This window comes from Micrasema longulum, unplaced genomic scaffold (genome assembly GCF_059751315.1).
Source record: "Micrasema longulum isolate JH-2025_06_02 unplaced genomic scaffold, ASM5975131v1 h1tg000948l, whole genome shotgun sequence".
Lineage (NCBI taxonomy): Eukaryota > Metazoa > Arthropoda > Insecta > Trichoptera > Brachycentridae > Micrasema > Micrasema longulum.
The window spans coordinates 925-26,907 of record NW_028278139.1 but is presented as its reverse complement, the minus strand read 5'-3'; the positions used below and the strand labels follow the sequence as shown (position 1 = coordinate 26,907).

The following is a 25,983-nucleotide window of genomic DNA, read 5'->3' as shown; positions in this document are numbered from 1 at the left end:
GATATAAACACCAGATATTTTTTCACCTTCGATCCAAAATTTTGATATAAACCCAGTAAGTACAGTGTACGAAGAATAAAAGGGGCAATTGAAATACACAGACACCCAAATAACATAAACAATGACGACGTGCTTAAATTAAACTCAACATGGTTCTCAGTACTACATCAAAATCTAATAGAAATGTGTCTACTGCCGACTGTGACACGGTACAAATTACTAGTACTTAAACATATACTTTTTTATACAAAACACTCAGTTTACCCTGAAGGTGGCTTCTGCACTGGTAGCCGAAACGTCATACCAAATCCAACACACACGGTATCACCCAAAAAAGAAACATCTTTATAATTGAACATGGTTAGAAAAAAATCTGTATACACGCTTTATTTCTCATACAGAAAACTTAATTTAACTGTGTTCATAAAATTCAAGATAAATGTTAACCTTCCATTGTAATCAGGGCCCTCGGTGGCGACTTTTAAAAATAAATTATAATGGCTAGTAGGTATACAATATAATAAACCAGTCGCCGAGTAACAAACATCTTTGGAATTACTTTTTTACACCGATTATTGGTATGCAGCAGATCGCCTACATCGGGCATTGTAGGGTTAACGAATTAATTTAAGTACGTTCAAGAAAACTATAGTGAAATCTTTGATCATTTACCTGTTAAAGATAGTAGCATTCTTCCGTACATAGGATCAGTGTCTTCATCAACAAATGATCTGTGTGAATGAAATGTGTCGAATTCCTTAGCTAAAAGTTGTTTAATTAATTCTAAATCCTTTAGAATAATCACCGGTATAGGTCCATCAAATGATCCAAAATACCTGTAATTGAAATCAAAGATTCAATACGGTTATTACATAAAATACGGATTTGATAGGAATGAATGGAGACGTTTGGAAGAGGCCTTAATCCAGCAGTGGAGAGAATAAAGCTGAAGAAAAAGAAGGTGCACTTAACTTTAACTTGTCATTTTACTAAAAAAAATAGACAATTAAAAAGCAAATATCGTAAAATTATTTACTTTTCATTGGGGAATTGGTTATACAGTCGTTGCATAAGATCGGTAACATGTTCTATTTGAAACAAACAAGATACTCCAATACCAAAGAATGGCAATGCTGGTTCCACATTGGGAACTCCTTTACGTTTGAAATGTCGATTTTGCCATTTTCCATAGACAAATAATGCTACCAAAATGCCAAGCAGCAAACATCCGACTCCCATACAGCAAAAAGCCATCTCTCATTTCTAAAAAAGAAAAAAATATATACTTAAAAAGATATTAACATAAAACAACAGAGATGAAGAACATTTTAGAGAAGGTACTATAGAAGTCTAGGCGTCTACAGGGCTTCTTTTAAAAAATATATATATTTGGTATTTAGTAGCCTTACGTGTCGTGTACAAGGCTAAGGTACTCGGAAAAAGTAGTTTTGATTGTTTTGAAAATGGGATGTTCGATATCTGATTTTAATTTATTACCTTTATGAGTCTAATCACCATTGTTGCAAAGTTCAAGAAAAATGGCGCGTGATAACTACTTTTAACTACAGTGTGGATATATGTTAAGGATATTCCATCTTTCCTTCATTCTGCTTCAAGATTATGGCGTTGTAAACTAAAAAGGGCTTATGATCTGTCATTGGCTGGTATAAGTTTCCACTTTACACACTGTGTAACATTCACCATTCCGCTCATATTTAAACATCTATATTCCTTCAATTTTATCAATAATTCATCTATATTCCTTCAATTTTTAACTTTGGAGATTAAATTAAGTATATCAAACCCAAAGAACATGCCGAACGCTCTCAAAGTAGGACGGAATGTCTGTTGATCTCTGTCAATAGTCCGGCTTCGGTCTATTTTTAATAGAACGGACTTTAGTCTGTGCGAGCGTTCGCCGGCTTCTTTTCTCTTCGAAATTACTAAAATGCATATATTAGATACGCTAAGATACTGCACAAATTGATCTGGAAAAGCGATGGTTTAACTTTTCACCGGCCAGTAATGTTCTTGTCTTAATCAATACTTGTTTAAAATAGGTATTTTAAAATCAAAAAACGTCTTTTTAATATGTTACAATTTGTGAGTTATCTGCTGTCTCCGTCCTGCTCAGTTAGTCTGGAGAAAAGCGAAACGACAAACAAAGATGACGCGTATGCGGAAGGGAGTGACATACTGAATACTGAATAGAACTTACAGTAGGCCGATGTAAACAGTCCGTGCTTTTTACTGTACTACTTATTTTGCTTGCCAAAGTCGACGTGATATGGCGTGACGATATTTGCTATCTCCGCTGGTAAATCCCTGTCCTTTGGGGACGACTTTTTAGCTCGGATTTCTATGGAGTGTTATCTCTTTATTATATCTTAATGCTTCCATGTGATTTTTTTTTTTTTTTAAATTCTAAATAATATGGTTGATTTGCCGTGTACCTTTTACAAAATATTGGTTTCCGTTGTTCTCTTCGCCTTACCAAATAAAATTCCTTTTTTATATGCCAACTTGTTAAAAAAACCATACCTCAAATTTATTTATAAAATATACTTGCAAAAATTATAATTGACTCAGTATTAATGGAGATATTTTTAGCTGCACGTTGTAATATGTTAATATAAACAGCTCCCCAGGGAGTTGAATCCAGTCCTTGTATACAAAAATTTGGACAAATTCAAAATATTGTTCTTATTATGTTTGACTGTGTATTCTGATTAAATATTTAAAAAAAAAACAATTTGTTTTAAGCAAGATGTCATTAAGTGTATAAGTTTTACAATAAATACAACAGCAATATGGATGTTAATATATACATGTTAATGCGCCGAATTAATTCCAAACTTTATAAACTAAACAAAAGTTTGATAAAGATTTTATAAATTATTTTTGAAACTAGGTTAATATCACTGGATACTCACATTATATTTCCTATGTTTAGTTTAGAATAGCAAAAATAAATAATAATATTTCTTTACAAAACACTAACACAACGATTAGATCCGACAAACACGGAATGACTAATACTAATACTTGTAATATACATACATGGCCACTCCCATGTTCCGTATATACACATGCATTTGGTACCTACACTTACAACGATCTAGAAAGATTACGCAATCGTTCAATGGCTCTCAAAGATTAAAAAAAAAAGATTTTGGAGTGCGATCAAATTTTAGTAGATCAAATATTGCGTGTATACAATATTCAATATTTTTTTCGATTCAATTCATTTAAAATAAAATTTTATATATATTTGGACCCCTGTATTTAGTAGCCTTACATGTCATGTACAAGAAAAAAATCGTTTTTGTTTGCTTGGAAATGGGATGTCCGATCACTGATTTTGGTTTATTACCTTTATGAGTCCAATCACCATTGTTGCAAAGTTCAAGAACAATGGCGCGTGATAACTACTTTTAACTACAGTGTGGATATCTGTTAAGGATATTCCATCTTTCCTGCATTCTGCTTCAAGATTATGGCGATGCTAACTGAAAAATGGGCACGGAAATAACTAATGTTCGATACTCTGTGAAGAAATACATATCATCACATGGACAATAGTCATCATTCCTTAACTTAAGCCTATATAGATTAATTTTCATAGCTCCGTGTCCGGTAAAAATTTGAGTCGTTTCGAAAGTACTTTGGTGATGATGGCGGAAGTTTGCTGCATCAGCCAGCGTTGGGAAAAACATTTTAGTGATTTTACCTGTAGAAGAAGTGGGGTAATGATCCTCCCAACGCTGCTGCGTGTTTTGTTTTATACAGCGTTTAGCAAAGCTAAGGGGAAATTCCGAGAAGAAAGGTGCCGTTCTTTTACAAGTTGCGGCTCTTGCTCGTTCATCCGCTCTCTCATTTCCTACGATACCAGCATGTCCTCTTATCTAGCATATTTGAATGATCATCCCTCTTATTTTTAGATGTTTAATTTCACTCTGGATATCAACAATTAATGGATTTACCGACCGAGTATCAGTTATAGCTTGAACGCCCGAACAACAATCTGATAATATTTTTGCAATATCCCATCTCTCTGGTGGTTTTTAAATAATTTTATTTGAAATAATACATACATTACAAACTAAAATTGAAGACGTGCATATTATAAAAAGACAAAAAATACAAAAAGAGACTCTTGTCAAAATAGTAGGAGAATCCTGCTCCAGTAAACCCTTTCGGATACATGGAACAGATCAACGTCCAGAGCGATGTTGTTCAGCATAGCGGTAGTCCTTCCAAATAGGCAGGGTGCTCCTGTATATCAGAATATGAAACAATCTATGCTGACGCTGTCTTAGGTAATTATTTATTATTATTTATTTATATATTTGACGGACTTATGCAGTCCATTTTAACGGTGGTAAATACATTTTTTTTAAATAAATACAGGCACTAAAAAAATCAAACAAAACTAAATAAAATTGAAGTTAGGATAAAAATTTTAAAAAAATACTACCTCAAGACATGGTTCGGTCTATCTTGGTGATTTTCTTGAAAAGTCCAAATCTTGTCTTGAGTTTACAATACGACACAATCGGGACATTGGTGCATGCAAGCTATAGTTTGTGCTGTGTTGATCAAAGAACAGCACATTATTATTTTGCAACCGGCGGATTGGAACATTGAATGCCACTTGTTCCAGTAACGATGGTACATCAATTAAGCCATTCAGCAAATTTAACATAAATAAGGAGTCAATGTTATTTCTACGTTTTTGTAGAGTTGAGATTTTTAACATTGACTCCATTTCTCCGTAAGTGTAGTCTCCCCTCTCGAGGCCAATCATCCATGCTACATTCCTTAGCAAACGATGTTGCACCGATTTGATATGATTTATCTGGCCTTTATAGAAGGGAGACCAGATCACAGATGCATATTCTAAAAGAAGACGAACAAGTGATCAACATAGTGTTTTTACCATAAACATATTAGTAAAGTCACTAGATGTCCTGCTAACAAAACCCAAGAGTTTTAATGAATTGTTAATCATAGTAACAATGTGTTCATTTAAGGTAAGTTAACAAAAAGTTTACAGTACATAATAACTCCGAGGTTCCTAATAGACTTAACTACATCTAAACAGGAACATGCAAACCAATGCTCCTCAGATTCTTAGAATTATCGACCATACCACGCAACAATCGATAAAAAATTGAAGTCAAATACACATTCTCATAACTCATGAATTGTAACATATTAATAAGACGTTTTCTGACCTTAAAATAGCTATTTCAAACAAGTATTGATTAAAATAAAAACATTACTTGCCGGTGAAAGGTTATACGCTTTTCCAGATCGATTTGCGCAGTATCTTAGCGTACATATGGGCATTTTAGTAATATCGAGGAGAAAAGTAGCCGGTGAACACTCGCAACAGACTTAAGTCCGTTCTATTAAACATATGCCAACTGACCGTACGTTGAGGAACACATTTTAAACGCTCATGATTACTCTAGTTATATACTTCAATGTATGTTTATTGAAAGATATATTTCTGTATTAATTTATATTTTTTTATTTTATTGATTAATTCACATGCTTTTACTTTCTATTTTGTTGTATCCCAACTCAACATACGGCTCTTGGCCTCATAGAGTTTGGGGTATGTTATTTTTTGTAATATATATATATATTTTTGTAACCTGTAATTGAACATATTTACAAAAAAAAATGTAAACATCTTCTATTTTTCATACAGAAAACTTAATTTTACATTGTAGATAAATTTTATGCAGTTTGCAAAAAGCAGCCAGCCATAGAAAAGTGAAACTGAGATTTTTGTAGAGCACGTTTTTGAAAAGAGTGAATAATCAAATTTACACAACGGTTGGAATATTTTTGAGTTTGACAAATGATAAACAATAACTCGAATCCAATTCAACTTATATTGCAACTCTAGCAATATTGCACATAAAGACGGGATCATCACCTTGCAGTACATTTACATCGTCCCTACTATGAAGAAATGAACTACAAAGGAATATGGTCAACAAAGAGACCACAGGACGCAGCCAACGTCAGTCAGCTCGTTCAGTCAGACCAACAAGATAAGTGCAGTTTGCTCAGCTCCATCATGTAGTTTAAGTGCAGTTACTTCAACCCATCATCGCCGCTACGCTCGCGCTACACAACCAAGTGCTGTATCTTATTCGCCATGTAATAAATACGCATTAAACAGCAACCTCGTGTCTTCTCTGTCAATCCCTAACTGGGGTAGGTACTCCAACCAAACCTTCAACTACTTATTTCTACACACTCAACTTCTGTACTATCTCTACTTACCTCAGTATGTTCTACCGACTTGTCATCTTGACGTCATATGATCAAATCCAACCAATAAATGACCCCAAAAATTTGGTCCGCGTTCCTTAATTCATTTAAATTTAAAATGGTTGTCATTCATATATAGTTAAAGTAAGGCTTCTGTGATGAAAAGTATCCACTTCAAAGCGGTTATAAACTCAAGTAAATCTGTTTATTTATTTTACAATTCATATACATATACAATTTATATAGATATAACAGCTAGCATTATTGCCTTAAGGCAATTTCTTCCTACAAACCCAAACTGTTCAGTTTGAGAAAATCACAAGTTCATGGACATATTGAATCCCAATTCAAGTAAAAAATGCTCGCTTGACATGATTTTCATATGACTTCAGACGATTACCAAGACGGTATGCTTAACGATTGTCTGTATTTTTCTAACGAAGGATAACAAAGCTGGCTCCTTTAACGTCTCGATAAGTACACTCAGGAAGATAGTAAAACGGATGGAAAAAATATAATAATTAATATGTTGAGAGTGGCAACATTATCTGTGCATCACTGACAACACTGGCATTTATGTCAGAATTCAATTCGACTTCAAATTTTACTTATTTCTTTCTCATATTAACAAAAAAAAAAATGCAAATCTCAGAAAGATAAAAAAATTAGGAATTAGGTAATTAAAGAAAAAATTGCTCAGTGGAATAAATTTATTGTCATTTTTAATGCGTACATATAATTTATAATTTGTCGGCCTCATGGTGTAATGGTCAGCGCGTTTGCCTACCATGCAAGAGGTCTCGGGTTCGTTTCCCAACATGGTTAAAATGAAATATTTATCACACCACAATATTGTATAGTCCCTGGACTGGTACCTGAAGCGTAAGACTGATCATCACCTTCATGTAACAAAAAAAATAATTATCAAAATTCACTGCGATTAGTTTACCGCTGCAGTGCCTTATGCACTATAAGGTGCGGAAAGGGAATGATGATGAATACTTTACGATACGCCAGTAGTAACGCCCACAGTGTGCCTTGTTTGTGTTTTTGCGCCCTTAAATATTGTTTAGTTTATTTCAAAACCTTTGAGAAATATTATGTGCCAAGCATCGTACGGTCGAGGTCAATTATCAACGCAGTCAAGTTCAATGTGTAACCTAAAAATTATATCATTGTCCTACTAACTTTGATTCGCCTTGCGTTAGTATTATTTAATACAAGTTGGCCCCAGCAATGCTTTGCAATTGCTTAAATTTGAGCGTATCCTCGTATGTAAATTTCATCATCATTCTCTTTCCGCACGTAATAGAGCATAGGACACTGCATTGGTACCCCAATCGCAGTGTATCTTGATCATTTTTGTTACATGAGGTCCCAGTCCAGCAACTATGAAATATTCTAGTGTAAAAACACCTTTTTTAATCAATGTTTCATGTTTACCATGTTGAGGATCGAACCCGAGATCTCTTGCGTGGTAGGCAAACGCGCTGACCATTACACCACGAGGCCGACAAATTGTAAATTATATGTACGCATTAAAAATGACAAAAAAAATATTCCACTCAGCAATTTTTCCTTTAATTACCTGATTCCTATTTTTTTCATCTGTTTTACTATCTTCCTGAGTGTACTTATCGAGACGTTAAAGGAGCCGGCTTTGTGATCCTTGGTTAGAAAATTACAGACAATCATTAAGCATACCGTCTTGGTAATCGCCGACCGTATGTAGATTTAATTAACACGATCGAAAGTTTGATAATTTTACGGCGCTGGATAATTTTACTGTGGTAAAGGGGTAGATTCTTTCAATACGGTTAAGAAACACTGACTTATACCATCCGATGTCAGGCCAAAATGTCTTTAAATGCCTAGATATCCTAATTACCCGAAAATTACTCCATTTAGGTTGAGATAAAAGTGTCTTTGGATGATACCTTAAGATTATGAAATTTCCATATTAGTCTACAAACTTTTGAACATACTCATAATATAATCCTAAAATGTATTGTTTATGTACGTTGAACTAAGTACATGGTATCTGTCAATAGTATAAATAAAACAAAAAATGTTATTACTCGATATAAAATTTAATGTAAGTATATTATAAATGAAAATAATTATTTATTTTATTTTATTTTATTTCATAAGGTAATTCAGCAAAGAAAAATACTAGAAAACATATATTTTTACATGAGTATACAGAGTGTTCTTTAAACCCTGTCACATCTGAAACCACGATGATCAGTATGGGCCAAAAGACATATTAGCATATTTAAAAAAATATTTAGAAAAAAATAATTTAAAAAAAATAAAAAATAAAAAAAAACCAAATGGTTGCTTACTTCTGCAGGGGAGAAGCGAGGGGAGCACGGCCGTGCGGTTGACAGTGTATCAGGCTCCCCACTCCTCCCTCCCCGTTTCTCCCTTGCAGGAGTAAGCAACCATTGGTTTTTAGTCGTTCTAAAAAAATATTTTTATGTGCCAATATGTCTTCTTGCCCATACTGATCATCGTGGTTTCGGATGTGATAGGGTTTAAAGAACGCCCTGTATATTCAATTGAGGAACTACACAAAATATGTGAAATGACATTTATTGGGTTTTATTTTGATTTTATTTTTGTAATAATTTTTATGTACATTCTTAGTCAAAGTGACAGTATATATGTATTTATAGCAATGACCTACCTAATTATTTAAACATATTTTTAAGGTCGGTAAATTCATTTAGCGTGGTTATTCCTTTTCTGTAGGCCAACCCAAAATCCACCTTCTGCTATCATGTTAAAAACATGAATTTCTAATTTCATTGGAACGGGCGTTTTGGGAATGCGGATAAAATCAAACTTTGATAGTAGATTCACCATCAATACTTTGGATTCCATCAATGCAAATCTTGAGGCTAAAACAGATAAAATAGATTGTGGGGATATTGTTTTTTTTAAATATAAAATGCGATAGTAAATACTGTAATTTATAAGAACAGAAATAGACCAATATCAGGTCCTTGGCCGTCTAACCAAATGACTCGCCTACAATCTGTATTGAAGCAGCGAGTTTAGCGAGTTTAGCGATTTACAGCGAGACTTATTTTTGGAATATTTAAGTTCAGTCATATCAATCCACTACTTCGGGAACTACACTAGCTCCGTTTTCCACAGTTTCGAATACAAACTCTGTTGACTTATGTATAAATCACTGAACAACTCTGCTCTGGAATATCTAAGGGAACTATGCATTCCAGATGAACTAGTTGACAGGCGTCTCACGCTTAGATCAGCTACGTTTACGGCGGAACGAAAAGTTATTATACCTCTACGCAAACAGCGCACTAAATTTTGTGAACGCGCATTTGCGGTCGCAGGCCCTATGGCATAGAATGCTCTCTCAGCAGAGGTGCGAGGCTGTAAAAGTGAAGTGATGATTTGGAAAAAAACTATAAGCCCACTTGTTCTCTAAATCATTTGAATAAATCCGTAGCATGTGCAACAAAATAAATTGTTTTAATTGAGTTACAAATTTAAAACCTTCAATAAAAAATACATTTACTCTTGAATCACTATGTAAAGCGCCCATATAATAATATTACGAAAATGGCGCCGTATGTTATCTATAATAATAATAATAACAAATAAGTTATCTATAATAATAATAATAACAAACTACGCGACGGCGCACAGTGTTTCGTTTCATACAAGCTAGAAACTAAAAATTCTGAATGTACTTTTAACTCACGTATGCGATTCATTTAATCCTAAAAAGAGTTTTTTTTTATTAAATATGTAATAATAATTCGTTTTAAAAAAAACATGTCACATTTTGTTAATATACGTTAATAAAAGAAATAAATTTTCTGCATCCAATAATGTATTTAAGGATCATAAATAATTGAAATTATTACTTTAATTCTATTGACTGATAAATCGGTCAACCTATAAAATAAATCATTGAAAATTATATTAGATACTTAGGCATAAAATAAAGATTTCACCCGAGAGAACTAATCTGCCTTCACTTGTTTTGTCAGAATAACTATTTTACAGCTGATCTTATTATGTTAAACATGAAAACTCAAAGGGTTTAAATAAACTTATAAGTTTGACATTGTAAGGAACAAGAAGAAGGGAGGCAACGGACACAGCAACCCTTGGTATCTACTGCCATCCAAGGCGTTTTGGCTGGCAAGGCCATGTACTACGTATGCCTTCCGAGAGCCTTAACCATGCTTGCCTATGTTACAAGGCATCAGGTTCTCGGCGTCCTGGTCGTCCACTGTTGACAATTTGTGGGCAGTTTGCGTCAGAGTTGCGGTATGTGGACTTGACTTGGGAGGATGTACGGGAGGTCGATCGCTTGGCCGGAGGCAGATTATGGAATCCATATGCCCCACATAGGGAGCGGATATGGTATGATGATGATAAAACTTAAAGGTTTTTAAATAAAACATTTGTTATAAGTGATTTTCAAATAGATGTATTTTGAGAAATATAAAAAGAGCATGTAATGTAGATAAGCCAAAGGAATAAAATTCTTGCCAAGAAACTCTATTAATACTAATAGAGTTCATTTCACTGGGTTTGGCGCCACAAATATAACAGGACATGGTTGACTTATTTTTAGCCAAAACGTTGCAAATTGTACCATCTACCATTGTTAAAAGCATTTTAAATTTTATGGACAATACTACACCTCCAATATTAACATTAAAATTTTCAAGTTTTTCAATTGCATCTTGAAGTTTTTCGATTTCAGACTTAGTAAGAATATCAGTTTCTTTGGCGAAAATCAATTTAATAGGACGACAATAAGAGGTTGAGGAAGGGCTTAAATTTTGCCAAATTACTATATTAGGGTCATCATTAAGCCTTAGTTGTATTGGAACGAATGACATAATAAATAAAAATTCATCTTTTGCATGCTCTGTGTAAAATTTCTGTTTATAATTACTATGTCCCGAGCTTCCATCTCCACCGCACTTGCATATAAGAGTCAGTACAGAACCTGAAGGAACTCTTTCTTTTAAGACTTCTGATTCTACATTTAGCAATCGTTACACCGTATGATTTAAAATCGCTTGTAGCTGGATTTCTGCACTAGTTTCCGTTATTTTGACAAATTCCTCGCTCAGGCAACATGCTTCTTTTGCTTTTCTTAAACTATAAAATGCCGGATATATGTTGTGGCCGGTTTTAATGGCATTTTTACGCATAACTTTATAGGAATACGAAGATAATTTACAGTCAACGTATAAACTTAGCGCTTCCTCAATTGTCAATGCCCGCTGTTTGTTTACTTGTTGACGTTCCCTACGTATTTTTGCTACTTCATTGGGAGTAGTTTTCAAAATTTTCTTTAGGAGATCGGCAACTGTGCGTTTTCCTGATGCTCGAATAAATACCTGCGTGGCAAACGAAAGTTCTTCAGATGTCTTCGTACTCACTAAATCACGCACTTTTGTCCTTTTGCACAGATCACTGCATGCCCCAAAATCCTTTGCGGGCCTTCCAGTAGACGTAGATGGTTCATTAATGTCTACTGAAGGACTTTGTCGAAAGTTTTCACATATCAAAATATTTTCACTACCGTCGAGCCACTAATTTTTTTTTTTAACAAATCTATCTAGTTTATAGCCAGATTCGGTCCATTTTCTGCTTATATTTAAACAAATGAGCTTAATTTGATTTTTTAACAGTTTTTCACCACTTGCACCAAGTTCACCGACTTCGAATTTACTAATAATAATATTTAACACTTCTTGAAGCCTTTCTTTCTTCGTCAAACTCTTCCACATCACGTACAATTCTTGCCTGGAAATCTCGTATCTGGTACCTGTAAAATAACAAAATAAGATAGATGCAACTTCGTGCGGTAAAATATCGAAACTGTAATGAATTAAAAATAAATTAGTCTATTGAAAAATAAAAATAATATTTTGCTACTTTGATATACTCTCCGAGATAAATTCTCGAGAAGTTAGAAATTGATATTTTTTTAACTACTGAAAAATACATAAGTTAAATTATTGTTTTTTTTAAATACCTAAATGAAATACATTAAAATATTAGAAAAAAAACTATACAACATACCTTCCTAAATAGCTTCCATTTTTTTAAAAATCGAAATAAAAAACTTTAAACTTGATAAACAACCTTTACACGTCGGACGCCAAAATGCAAATAAATGTAATTAGGCTTTCAAAAACCAATTATCCGATTTTCATATTCTGGTATGAATCACCCTAAGCATTAATCACCCCAATTAGGTTTACAATCGTCACACTAACTATCTGGTAATGCCCCCATGACGTCATCGTTTAAGAATTCAAAAGTGACTTTTTATCTTGTAGCTTGTATGGGTCAAAACACTGTGCGGCGCGGCGCTTGTGACTGGCAAAAAAGGAGTAAAACAATTTTCAATAGTTTATTTATACTAACCAAGACATTGCCTGGGTCCAGCACCAAAGGGAAAATACGTAAACGGCTTCATCAGCGGTTTATTAGCATCCGAGAATCTTTCTGGATCAAATTTATCTGGATTTTCGTGGTACTGAGGATCTCGGTGGATTTGATTTGTTGGGATAAATATTTGATCTCCAACTTGTACCTGCAATAAAAATAACGCTCAAACAACATTTAATGACGCATTTTTCTATTTTATTGTTCTTTGATGTCTTTTTCAGTTTGAACAATCATGACCTGAGGTGATTCTCATGCACCATTAGTGTTACACAAATTTAGACCTTCCGCTGTTTTGGTTTTCATTAATCCACTCATAACCCTGGACCACAAACCATTCGTCCAATAGACTACGAGCACCCCGCGCTTTTGCTGTTTTACCCACTGCCCACTTGTAGTACCGTCCTTAATAGTGAAATTAGTCGCCCGCGAGCATTGATTGCGAACGTACGCTAATTAGATTGTGATATATCACGGAATCATCGTCTGACCGACGAAAGGTTTTAACTTCTTTAAATTTTAATCCTTTTTTATTAATATAATTGAAGATTTTCAAGAAGGCTGTAGTCAACTTACAAGTAGAACTACTGAACAAACGAAAATTTTGGAGCTATTGCCCTGCCAAAAACGTCGCATGACGAAATACTTCGGCAAGGGCTGCAATAGAGCCATTTGTGACGAACACAGTTCTTATGTGCAGTAGTTGCACCGTGTAGGTTAATTTCAAATTTATTGTATCTATTTGATGGTATGAAAATAAAACTGATTGAATAAATAATATTGTTGTTTTGTTTCAAAGTCTGAGGCTAGTTACACCGTAACTCAAATATAAGGCTAGTGAGAGTCAATATAATTACAGACTTAATTGAAAAATAATGTATTCTCCGGCTTCTTTTTGTTGTTCTCTAAGTATTTTACATCATTTTCGATTTTAATTTTTACCTTATAGGTTTTGCCCTCACTGTCATTCTGGGGAGGAAATTCGTATGGTTTTACACAAATTCGGTCTAGATTACTAACTCCGGGCCAAAGTCGCAACGTTTCTAAAACATGAAAATGAAAATTATCATAAGATTCGAAGAACACAATGAAATTCATAATATCCTAGGTTTCATTTGTTTAAAATTTTAGTAAAGAATAAACTCGTAATAACTATTGCGGACTCTTAACTAAAAACAATATCTTTATGCAAACCAAAAACAGATGAGTGAAAAATTTGTTCGTTTTTAAGATTATTTTTTATTTGGTATGTAAATAAACGAGTGTATATTCATATTTTTTTATGTACATGAAGATCTATTAACAAAACAATTTAAATATTGAGTGTTGTAAGTTTTGCCTGTTTATATTCAAATTTAAAAAAGAGCATCTAAGGTAAAACAAAATGGTTAAGGTTATAATACATACGTCATCTGAAAGAAAAAAATTACTCTGTAAGATACCGTGTTTGTTTTTACCTTATAACCATTTTTTTGTTTGATCACAAGCCTTCAGAATGTCAACTAGACGAAAATGAGGATTTTTGACTGTTAGTGTTCAATCATCCCTGATTATTGATTTAACTGATATTGTTATTTTTTACATAAAAGGAAAATTAATGCATAGAGCAATTAATAGAGGATCCTAGAGAGAAAGGAACAGACAAAGGGAAATTACAGGTTTTAAGGAAATGTGTATAAGGCGTTTCTTAAAGACGAACAATGAAGAGATAGCACATTTGTAAGTCTGGCAAAGGCGCCAGGTTTAAAGCAACAGAAAAATAATTGCTAAAGAGGGATGTAGTACTCGTATGACGAGGAATGGAAATCAAAAATGTTTTCTCCTGAAAGAGCAAAACGATTTACTATGATCAGTAAGGATAATAAAGTCCTCTGAAAGATATTTTGGTGCGCACTGGTTCTAAAAAATAATTGAGGGGGATTAAAAGTTTACGCGCCACCGATTTAAAAAGGGCGATTGAGTTCACTTCTTGGGTAAATTGTAAACGTTTATAATCAGTATCTCACCTGAAATAACCATGTCCAGGTACTTCAAATTGTGTATTTCGTGATAATCAACAACACCATTGGTCGATTTTAATGATTCATCGATTTCTTCTTGGAGTCTCCGCTGTACATCGGGATTCACTGCCAATTCATAACTCATAAAACTTATAAGATTAGCAGAAGACTCAAACCCAGCAAATAAGAAAACAAGTGCTTGAGCCATTATGTCATCATCATTCCATTCTAAAAAAAAAAGCTAAAATATTCTGTACCGAGACATTTTCAAAGAAAACAAAATCTTTTTTAAACTTCATTTGTTACATAATTTATCATCCCAATTTACCTGTTTTCTTCACCTTTCTACCTAAATCGGACTTCTCCAAGTCATTGGAGTTGGAATCATCTTCTAGTTTACCTTGCTTAGCCAACATCAGAATATGTATCATGTCTTGTCTTATAATATTGTGATCTATCCTTTCTTTCATGTTGCTATTAAAAAGGTTTCTAAAGAAGTTAGTCACATTGGATCGGCCTAGTTGAATCTTGAAAAGCTGAAAATTAACATACTGTCGTAAAATATGCAAACTGTGTTCATGAAGATGAAATAACGGGTGTTTTTATGATGCAAGTTTCAAGTTATCACCGCTGCATAAAATTGTCATATCCATCGGTTTCGAGATAATCTACCTGCTTTTAGGACAAAAAATAAAAACTAATCCAAAAATTTTGCGTTATTATTTCATATATGTAACTAATCAAAAATAATACTGCATACATAGCTGAAATTAGACAAAATAACTTTTTTTAAATTTATTACACCTAGTCGAATGCGTTTTAAGACAATATCAGCAGATAATATTTAAGTTATTTTTTGGTGTAATTAACGTAGGGTGTAAAATGATCAAAAAATGTAATAAGAAAAATACATTACTCTCATGAAAGCTGGAGATACAAGAAACATGACGAATTTTAAGAAATCCAAAGCACTAAAAATTGTGGTGTCTTTGGCCATCATGTAAAATGTATTATCCTTTTCCGCCAATGAATTAATTTTGATTCCAAATGCGCAGGACGCAATCACGTCATTCGTGTACCTTGTATACGGATCCTTTACTTCTATTTCCAAGTAGTCTTTACCTTTAAAAAAAACGTACAATTGTTAAAAAAAACCGTTCGCATTAATTTGTAGTTATAATTTATTAAAAGTTGTGTTCAGTACCGTTGTTTAAATTGTCAATTTGGGTGTTGAAATCTGCTACTAAGTTGTCAACACATTCTTGCATAAAAGGTAACATGGCACGCATTTTGGAACTGGTAAATGCTGGAGATAATGTACTTCTCATTGCTTTCCACGTTTCTCCTAAAAATTTTATAGAATTGTTAAGTTATCAGTTTACACATCAGAAAGTCCACATGGAAAACAAAATATCACATTTGAAATGCAGGTCTAAAAAACTACCAATAAGCTATTAAAAATATATAAACTAGTAATGAGCATTACTTGTGATTCTTAATAGCATCCGACCCTTCGCCTGTTCTAGTCAATTCGTTTGATTTTTCCATGGAGCAAAATATCTCGAACACCTCGTAGGTGGCATGAGTCGACTACTAGACAAAGTTATGATTTACCGATCGGGTTGTGGTCCTGTGGCTAATGTCTAGGACTCACGAACTAAAGTTCCGTGGTTCGAATCTCACTTTACCCCAACTTGATTCCATTTTCTAATAGTGAGTTATTTACAACTCGTTGAAATTGGCCCTCAAAATTAAATATTTGGGTAAATCATAAGAACGTTAATATTTCTTTAAAAAAAAAAAATCCCGCATTAAGTAAAAATTGTAGAGAAGAATTGTTTCGTAAATACTTGGCCATCTTTTAAAAAATCTCAAATAAAAACGATTAAAGGCAAACTCTACATCATCCCTCTCTTTCCGCACCTGATGGTGCATAGAGCACTGAATTGGTACACCAATCGTAGAGTATTTTGATCATTTTTGTTGCATGAAGGTAAGATGATCAGTCTTACGCTTCAGGTACCAGTCCATCATCATCAGTGGTGCTATAGCCCGTTGTGGGCCCTGGCCTTCTCCAGAATTCGTCTCCATTCGTCCCTGCACCCCGCGGCTCTTCCAATCCAGTTCGTCAGGCCAATCACTCTAATGTCACATTCCACATTATCCAGCCATCTTAATTTTGGTCTGCTTTTGCTTTGTCTGTCTTCCGGAGGGAACTATGAAATTTAAGGTACCAGTCCAGGGACTATGAAATTTTCTAATGTGAAAACACCCTTTAAAATAAAGATTTCATATCAACCATGTCAGGAATCGAACCCGAAAACTCTTGCATGGAAGGTAAACGTACTGACGATTACTTCACGAGGCCGACTTAAAGGCAACTACCCAATATAATGATGAAATAAAAATAAAAACGTGTATTACAACCTAAGTAATTTAACATATCAGTTGTGTAGGCGGTCAATATATTAAATATTAAGCTGTAGAGAATATGGAAGCCTTTTTTGGAGGTCTTTAAAGAACTTATGATTTGTCATCGGCTAGTTTAAGTGGCCACTTTACACACTGTGTAACATTCACTTTTCTGCCTACTTAGGACACATAGGAGCTAGCAGCTAATAAAAAAGCATGGCGGCTCTTTGAGGACACCGCATGCTCCAACTAGAGAGTGAACATGGAATGATGATGATATGTATCCAGTATCCAGCTGAACTATGTTACCTAATTTGGCGAATTGCTTTCCAAGTAATTTAATCCGAGCTTAAACTGTAAGCCCCGTAAGCTAAAACTGTAATAACAGATATTTAAATAAATGTTCAAATCAAAAACGACGGGACTTCTATTGAATATTTTAAAAGGTTTCCTGACTCTTTTTACTTATTACCCTATGTTGCTCGTATAATGTGGTGAGATATAAAAAACAATCCATTTTAAGGTAATTTTCGCCTATTTAAAAAAATGATTTATGAGAGATAATGTGTTGTTATTTAAATAATAAATTTATATTCCTTTTAAGGCAAAATATTTTTCAATTTTGAGATAAAATTTAAGGTTTTTCCAAAATTCGTTTTAAATATTAAAGATTAAGTGGATGCTTAGGCTATTAATGGATCTCTCTTGGGTTTCCGGCCCCCCAAATTTTAGAGTTATGTTTATTGACGAACCCATCAGTTGGAAGTGCGCATCGACGTGCGACTTGTTGTTGCTCCATTATCCAATTGACAAATGTTTGACACTGCGCATGGTCTGTTGACTTTAGATGTTGTGTCAATTGAATCTTGTGAGCCTGCATGTGCAGATCTTTAGCCAATATTAGTTGCAAAGAGCTTCTGGAGACGTTTAATTTTAGACAATGACGATGAATGGAAGTGGATGGGTGTTCGTGTACACTTTCTCTAACTGCCGGAATGTTTTCAAGCGATCGACCCAAACAAGGACGGCCACCTACTTTAACCATAGAATTAAGAATAGTCCAGAAGGAACGTAGAATTATATTTGAATACATCGGACTGTGTCCAATAATTCCCCCACTTAGACACAATTTCCCCGCGTGCATACTTGAAGTCACCGAGTAATATTGCCAGATCGCGAAGAATATAACCATAACACAAATGTAAGGTAAAAATAAAACAATTTGTTAATTTTTCTAAAATTGTATTGTGCTCTCGGAAACATTGATTGACACAACAGAGTAGATAAGTAAAGTGTCATTTAGTAAGACTAGTCGAATTAATGAACGTTGAACTTAAAATATAAAACAAATTTTATTTTACATAAAACGGATATTATTATATCATGTTAAATAATAATTTATGTTTTAAAGATAATGTCGGCCAAATGTCCACCACGGCGTTGTTTAATCCGAGGTTCAATTTTTATTATTTCTCTTATTATATAAGCAAAGTAGGGTTCAAATTTTTACTATCCTGGCAACACTAACGAAATGTTCATTTTGTTTCTTCGACAGTCTGACAGATGGAAAAATAATTCAATTTTTAAGTGATGCATTTGTGACAAACACATTCATTTGATAAATACACATGAAATGTGATTGAATCATGTTTCTTTAAGATCCTAGCAGTATTTCTACACTTTAAAAGGACACAACACGACATGGTTAAATTCGAATCAGGAGTTGCGTACTGAGCGACGTCTACAAAGAAACAAATGGGTCAAAACGTAAACCTACTCATTTATGAGTAGTTGAGTCACCTTCTGTTTGATGTGCGTATGCAGTTTCTGGACTATTCTTAATTCTATGACTTTAACATTCTGAACGGAGTCAACATTTTCAAATTTATGAATTAAATTCTCCACAGCCAGCGGCTCGAGGTGGTGGATAATGATGACCAAAAAATGTGCCACATTTTCGAAACGTTTCTCTAATGTTCTCACCATTTTGGGATTGATTTTTAAAATTCCTATGCGTTGCTCAAATTAAAAATTCTGCATGACTTAACCTTAAACTTTGCCGATGACAACTATCGCGTTCCACGTTTGACACAACGAAAATTATTCGAAATTCAAAATTCAATTAGGTTTTGAGATGCCTTTACATGTATTTTTAAATAGAGTTTTTATTACTCGTAGTAAAGAGTCTATGGTATAGAGAGTCTTTAATCAATAAAATGAATATGTTATTACAATATTAACACAATACAAAAAGTATTAAACATATTTTTCCCGATTAACTATTTAAAAATTGTTTATCATCGGGTGCTCTGACACTACCTTTATTTTTTTTTTGTATAAAAGAGTTAAAATAATATTAATTACACGTCAAATAATGTACACATATTTAATTTGCATTAACTTGATGCTTTGAAAAAAAAAACAGTTTTAAGAAAAACAAAAAACTCAACAAAACCAGATAAAATGTTTTAAAATAAATTTAAAAAATAAAATAAGAGAGATAAAAGAAATGCAATTAAATTGATTAATAAACACACATAAATATAATGATTTCAACACTTTATGAGAATGATATTGGGTTCTCGTAAATGCAACCAAATCAAGAAAAATAAAACAGAACAAAAAAAAAATTTGAATTTTTGAATTAAAAAAATAAAATTAAAATTACCTAATTAAAATCTAAAATACATAAAGATAAAGGGGGGAAAATGTACTTAACGATCTATAAAAAATATTGAATCAATAAAGAAACAGTCTGTTTTCTAACCACTTTCGTAATTAAAGCATATTTTTATTTTAATTAAGACATGTTTTCAAGTTACTGCATATGAAAAATTTAAAAGCAGTATAATCTAACGTTTGCTGTCTATATGTTTTTTTTAATTTTGGAACAAAGAGATTTTCAACAGATGAAAATCATGTTATATAATTGTGTTTAAATTAATTTTAATGCAATTAACAGAACATTGGTTGGAAAATAATTTTACTCCGTAAAATACCTTTAACTGGTAAAACATATCGTTCTGTACACACAACTGAAGTATTATGTCTCTGATTGTATACAAAAGTTGGTGCAATCGATTTGACAAGTGCGTTTTGAACATTTTGTACATATTTAATGTCATTCCGTATCTGACAATGCATTCTTGGTCAAATTATTTAACTTTTTTCATAAAATCGAAATTTTAAATATACCTTGCATGGCAAATACCATTTTGGCTGACAGGGGATCAGCTTCTTCATCAGCAAACGGGATATGATCCACAAAGTGATCGAAGTCTTTTACCATTATTTTTCTTAGTAATTCTGGGTCCCTAATCATCAGAGCTGGCGAAACTAAATTGAACATTCCCGCGTATCTAAAATAAAAAATATTTGTTCAAACGATATCATTTTGATAACGTACTCGTATGTATTTATTTATTTTATTGGATTTAATCCCAATGTCCTGAATATAAATGGCGCAGCCGTATTGTCATTTTAGCTAGAATATGTACGTACTGACTAGAATGGCTAGCCAAATTACGAAACGACTCTGTATTGTTATAGCGCAAATCGACAATTAGACATAAACATTACAAAATTAATTAAGTTTTGTAAATTTGAAATTACTCCGCCCGTGACGCGTCACGGGCGCACAGTGGTTGGAAAGTCAAATCTGACTAGACGTTCATAAATTTTCAAAATATTTAAAAAATACATATTATGTTAAAAAAAACCTATTAAAAAATGTCCAGACCTCCAGAAAACAAATAAAAAATTTACTTAACAGTACTATTTATCTGTAGGGGCAGTACCAAAGTTGCTTTAAAATTCACGAATTTTTCTATGTTGTTTTGGTCGCGTTCGCTAACCCGAGTTCATAACGCTTTTATATCAAAAGTATAGATAAAAACAGCTAAATTTTAAAATGGATATGTCAAATGAAGGTATGATATTAATAATTTCAGATTTTTATAGCAATTTTACAATACTTAAAAAAATAAAGTCATTAAAACCAGAAGTACTATTTTTATAATAAAGAAAAATTGTTCATAAAGTTTTCTTTGACCTGCAGTTTTTTCTCCGCAAGACTCCGCGTTTATTTTTATCAAATATTATTTTCCAAGGTTTTTTAATCTGACAACTATTAAAAAAAACTGCCACTATGCGCCACGGCGGTTGATATTTCTTGTTTTCCTGTCAGACTACTCAATCTCTAAAGGATTTTGTTCGACGTTTGGCTCTCTAGTCCGGTTACAGCAAGAAACAACAATGTTTTAGCCCAAGTTTTAGAGGTGTTTCAAGAAACCAAAAAAGATCGATTTGAATTGTGTGCAGTTGAAATGTATTTTTTTTTTACAATGTTTTGAATATGTCCAAATGTTTGTAGACAGGCTGGATATCCTCCCTAGGGAGTTATTGAGATCTAAAATTGTTACACTGTTGCAAAACATTTTGAAAAGAGAACATGGAAGTCTTGGCATTTACAGGGCTTATAGCCTGTCATTGGTTAGTTTCAGAGGCCAATTTACACACTGTGTAACACTCACTATTCTGCCTATCTTCAAACATTCACGTTTCCTCAACTCTTCCATCTGTTCACTTTTTTAAAGTAAAAAATGGAAAAGTAAATGCCTAGACTTGCATGTCCCTTCTCAATTTTTTTTTTCTCCTTGTTGCAACAAATGTGTTTTTTACTTTGTTTTTTGTTGATTTTTATAATTTAAATTAACTCGGTTGATTTCATTTATTGTTTTATTTTATCAAATTTTATTGAAAAACGCATAATAACTGTTTAATAAATATAAATGCGCATTTTTAACTAGGAGAAATTCCTAATGTGATTCCGTGAATCGGTCGTTCGATTGGTTATTAACTCTTACCCCTAATTACACATAATTCTGAGAGCAATAATGGCATATTTTTTTATTTTTTTTTATTTATTTACAATTTTAAAAAACCCGTTACGGTTACATTAGAAATTTTATATTGTCTAGTCATTTTATGTCTCGTCTATTCTAGTTAGTCCAGTCATCGTGTGCTTTTTCAGATTGATTTTAAATTTGTCTCCGGTAAAAGTTTTCAAGTAGTAAGGTAAGTCGTTGTAGTGTTTAAGTCCATTTTGTAGTATTTTTGACTGTCCTGTGTTTGTCTTTGCTTCTTCAATATGATAGTGTTGTTGTTGTCTGGTGTTATATAGGTTGTATGTTAGTTTAGAATTTTATTTTGTTGTCTTTGTATTTTTGTTATATCTGTCTTGTTACCAGTTATGTGTTTGTTAAAATGAATGCATAATTGTTAATCTATTTTTATTCATATATATATTTTTTTTCCTTATGAATCCTTTGTTTGTCTTATTATACACTGATTACTCATATCTGAACCGCACGCCTAATGATCATTATAGATGGTTTAAATTTTCTAGGAATTGTTTCCATTAAATATAGTACGAATTTCCCTTTATGGATTCTAATAAAGTTTTTAAGAAAATCCCATAATTTTTGATACTATAATTTAAATTTCATTATGAAATCATTCGGTTTCTGTAGAAAAAAAATAAGGGACTGAAAATATTTTTGATTCATGATTTTTTTAATTGTGACTTATAAGTAAGATAAGTATTTACTTTAATTGTATGTGTAAAATTAAATTTTAATTAAAAGACAACGGTTTTACAAAAAGCTAAGGAAATTATATTAATTTTAGAGCATTTAAAAAAGGATGACATTCAAGGCAAAAAAAAAATCGTATGTTGACGTCAAAAAAAAAGACAAAACAAGCAGCTAAACATTTAAAATAAGTTGGTTTTAATATAAACTTCTCGTTAGGCAAAAAATTGAATTTAATTCCTACGAAAAGTCACATTTCTTAAACACACAAGCGATTTCTAGCCAGATTTGGCGTCCCAACCACTGTGTGACGCCGCGAATTGTCTTTGGTTAAACAAAGTTCAGAAACCGAAAATCTATTACACGTAACAACGCTGTGAATGTTTATTGTCTATACGAGCTTGTGACGTTTCAAAGTAGTTCATTTATATGAAAAACATTTTCATTATTTTTTTATACATTTTTGAGAAATTTCGCAGTACAATAAAGTATCATAAACCAGTACAGTAAACGCTCTAATTTTTACCACGCGCATGTAAGAAAAACAATTATACCAAATTTCTTGTAGCACTAAACTCCTTCGTTTTTGTGTGCTTAATTTGTATTTTTTTTTTTGTTTTGCTGTTTTTTAATTATTTTCTTGGTATCAATATTAATTTTTAAAATATTTTTAATTGTTATTTTCCCTTAATTCATTGATTTTAAAAAAGCTGTTATTCTTATAATGTAAAATTTATAAATGTGCATTTCATTATACCACTTGTCATTGTATTCATTGCGATTTATTATGTTTCGATAAAATATATTTAATCATAACTAATTTTAGTTACTGGGTACAAAGATAATAGTATCTAGTAATAAATAAAGAATTCATATCATCCATCATGGAAAAACTTTTTTTTATAATTTATGTTTCAAATATTGTTATATTATTGGTTGTGTCACTAGAAATAGTATCTTTGTAATCAACTAATGTACATAGGTGTGTTTTTTAAAAATAAACAATAAAGAAATATTCTGTTTGCACTTTCTGTAAAAATCGCTGCTATTTTTCCGAATAAATAAAAAGATATTTTTATTCTTTTTAAATTGGCTTTGCACCCCGAGTCATATTTATTGAATAAAATTAAAAAAAGCACCAACCTTTCTTCGGGGAACTCGTCGTACACGTTTTGCAATAAATCCATCATATGTTGTTTTTGAAGGTAAACCCACAACATATTACCCACTATGGGATATCCTTTCGCATATTTCAATCCTAAATTTTTGAAATAATCATGTTTCCTCGAAAAATAATAGGTAACGATGCACAGAAGAGAAACTAGTAATATTGCAAAATCCCAAAATCCAAATGAAACCATCTTCACAGCTATCCTTAATCAAACTGTTTGTATTCAGGACTGCCAATCAACTACCGAGGCGCTGAAACCGCTTTTCTGGGACGACTGTTCACGTCTAAAATTACGTTTTTATCCAGTATCATTTGCGTCATAATCTGTCTGACAGATTAGCGGTTTATTTACTAAACAGGTATTTGATCGATATATATTCAATCAATTAAATACTGAAGCTTTAAACCATCGATTAATTGTGAAATTTTAGCATATTTATATTAGTACGTATAAAAAAAATATGACATATTTTTAAAGAAAAACCTTACTTTAATAAGCTGTAATATCAAAAAATATGTTTTTCGTTAAACATGTTTGAACTCGTATTTAAGTTTTAAATTAATAAACAATGTAAAATATATTGGTAATGTTTCAAATGAATCTTTTGAAATGTTTGATTAACCGTGCTGACTAAAATGTCGATACTAAAACGTAAAAATATTTTTTTTGTAACTTATCAACTAAAAAATCATTTAGGATTGTGATAAACATATCGGTAACATTTCTTGATTGAGTTTTTTCCTCCTCATCATTACCTTTCTGCACCTAATGGTGCATAAGGCACTGCATCGGTACACTAATTGCAGCGTATCTTGATCATTTTTATTACATGAAGGTTAAGAGGATCAGCCTTACGCTTCAGGTACCAGTCCAGGGACTATGAAATATTCTAGGGTAAAAACATCCTTACCAAAGCCCAAACTTCTGAATTTTGAGAGTAAGTGCTTGAGAAGAATATTAGATATAAGGTGGTTCGATTTTAAAACTAACATTGAAGTCCGAGAACGGACGCAGCAGCCTCCTATAACGAGCGTCTTGAGGATGCGGCGGTGGACTTGGCTTGGACACGTACTGCGCATGCCTCGGGAGAACCTAACCGCAAGTTGCCTCTTCTTTAAACGTGCGGCTCACGCCGTCCTGGAAGGTCGTCGATAATGATCTTTTGACTTTATTCGGCGGAATTAAGAGGCGCTGGACTGACGTGGAAAGAGACGAAAATGTTTGCGGGCGATAGGTTTTCCTGGAGGTAACTGGTGATGTCCACATGCTCCACTTCGGAGCGGATGATGAAAATAAGAAGAAAGAAGAAGAAAAACAACATTTAAAATACATATTTAATATCAACCATGTCGCGAATCGAACCCGAGATCTCTTGCATGGTCGGCAAACGCGCTGACCATTACACCACGAGGCCGAAGAATGAATTTTTATTTGTTTTATTCATCCATATAACGCTTTCGCCTAAGTAGGCATTTTCAAGACTAATAAATTGTTAACAACATTTACATATTTTTTTACAAGGTTTTGGTAGATAAGAATGTCTGGGGTCAGGGGGCAATTACAAAAGCTATCACCATCGGTACATACCGAGACGGTATACTAATTTTCTACCATCTCTATCTACCTCGGTCATTTCGACGTCATAATTTAAAAAAATCTCTTCGTTCCTCACTCAATTTAAATTTCCTCATTCATATGTTGAATAAGCTAATGTGATAAAAATCATATCTTCAAAGTGATTATAAAATAATAAAAAAACCAATCAAAGAAAAAAATGCTTGTCCTAACATGATTTTCAGATGACTTTTGAAAATTACCAATACGGTATGCTAAACTTTCGTATGTATTTATCTACCGAGGTATTACAAAGTCGGCTCTTTTGACATCTCGATACGTACGCTCCAGAAAAAACTAGTAAAAAAACTTGGAAAAATATAATAACTAAATTCATCTTTTATGGTGGCAATGCTTTTACGGCTCGATGCTCTTATATGTTAATAGGGCAGCATTTAGCTACTTCATCTAGCCGTTCGGATTAAATACTGTCAGTTATGTCAGAAT

General features: G+C 32.8%; 1 protein-coding gene across 1 annotated transcript in view; it reads right to left on the bottom strand.

Moving 5' to 3' along the window:
- The window catches only part of LOC148277964 (uncharacterized), an 84,160-nt gene extending 59,952 nt beyond the window's left edge, over positions 1-24,208 (bottom strand). The window contains exons 1-11 of the mRNA XM_088232108.1: positions 23,894-24,208; positions 20,355-20,518; positions 15,952-16,092; positions 15,664-15,869; positions 15,076-15,283; positions 14,754-14,975; positions 13,690-13,790; positions 12,727-12,895; positions 9,025-9,194; positions 1,037-1,257; positions 673-836 (exon numbers count right to left, since the gene is read on the bottom strand). Coding sequence (XP_088088234.1) covers positions 673-836; positions 1,037-1,257; positions 9,025-9,194; positions 12,727-12,895; positions 13,690-13,790; positions 14,754-14,975; positions 15,076-15,283; positions 15,664-15,869; positions 15,952-16,092; positions 20,355-20,518; positions 23,894-24,111 — 1,984 coding nt within the window. The 5' untranslated portion in view covers positions 24,112-24,208. The remainder of the gene's footprint in view (positions 1-672; positions 837-1,036; positions 1,258-9,024; positions 9,195-12,726; positions 12,896-13,689; positions 13,791-14,753; positions 14,976-15,075; positions 15,284-15,663; positions 15,870-15,951; positions 16,093-20,354; positions 20,519-23,893) is intronic.
- Between the last annotated feature and the right edge of the window lie 1,775 nt (positions 24,209-25,983).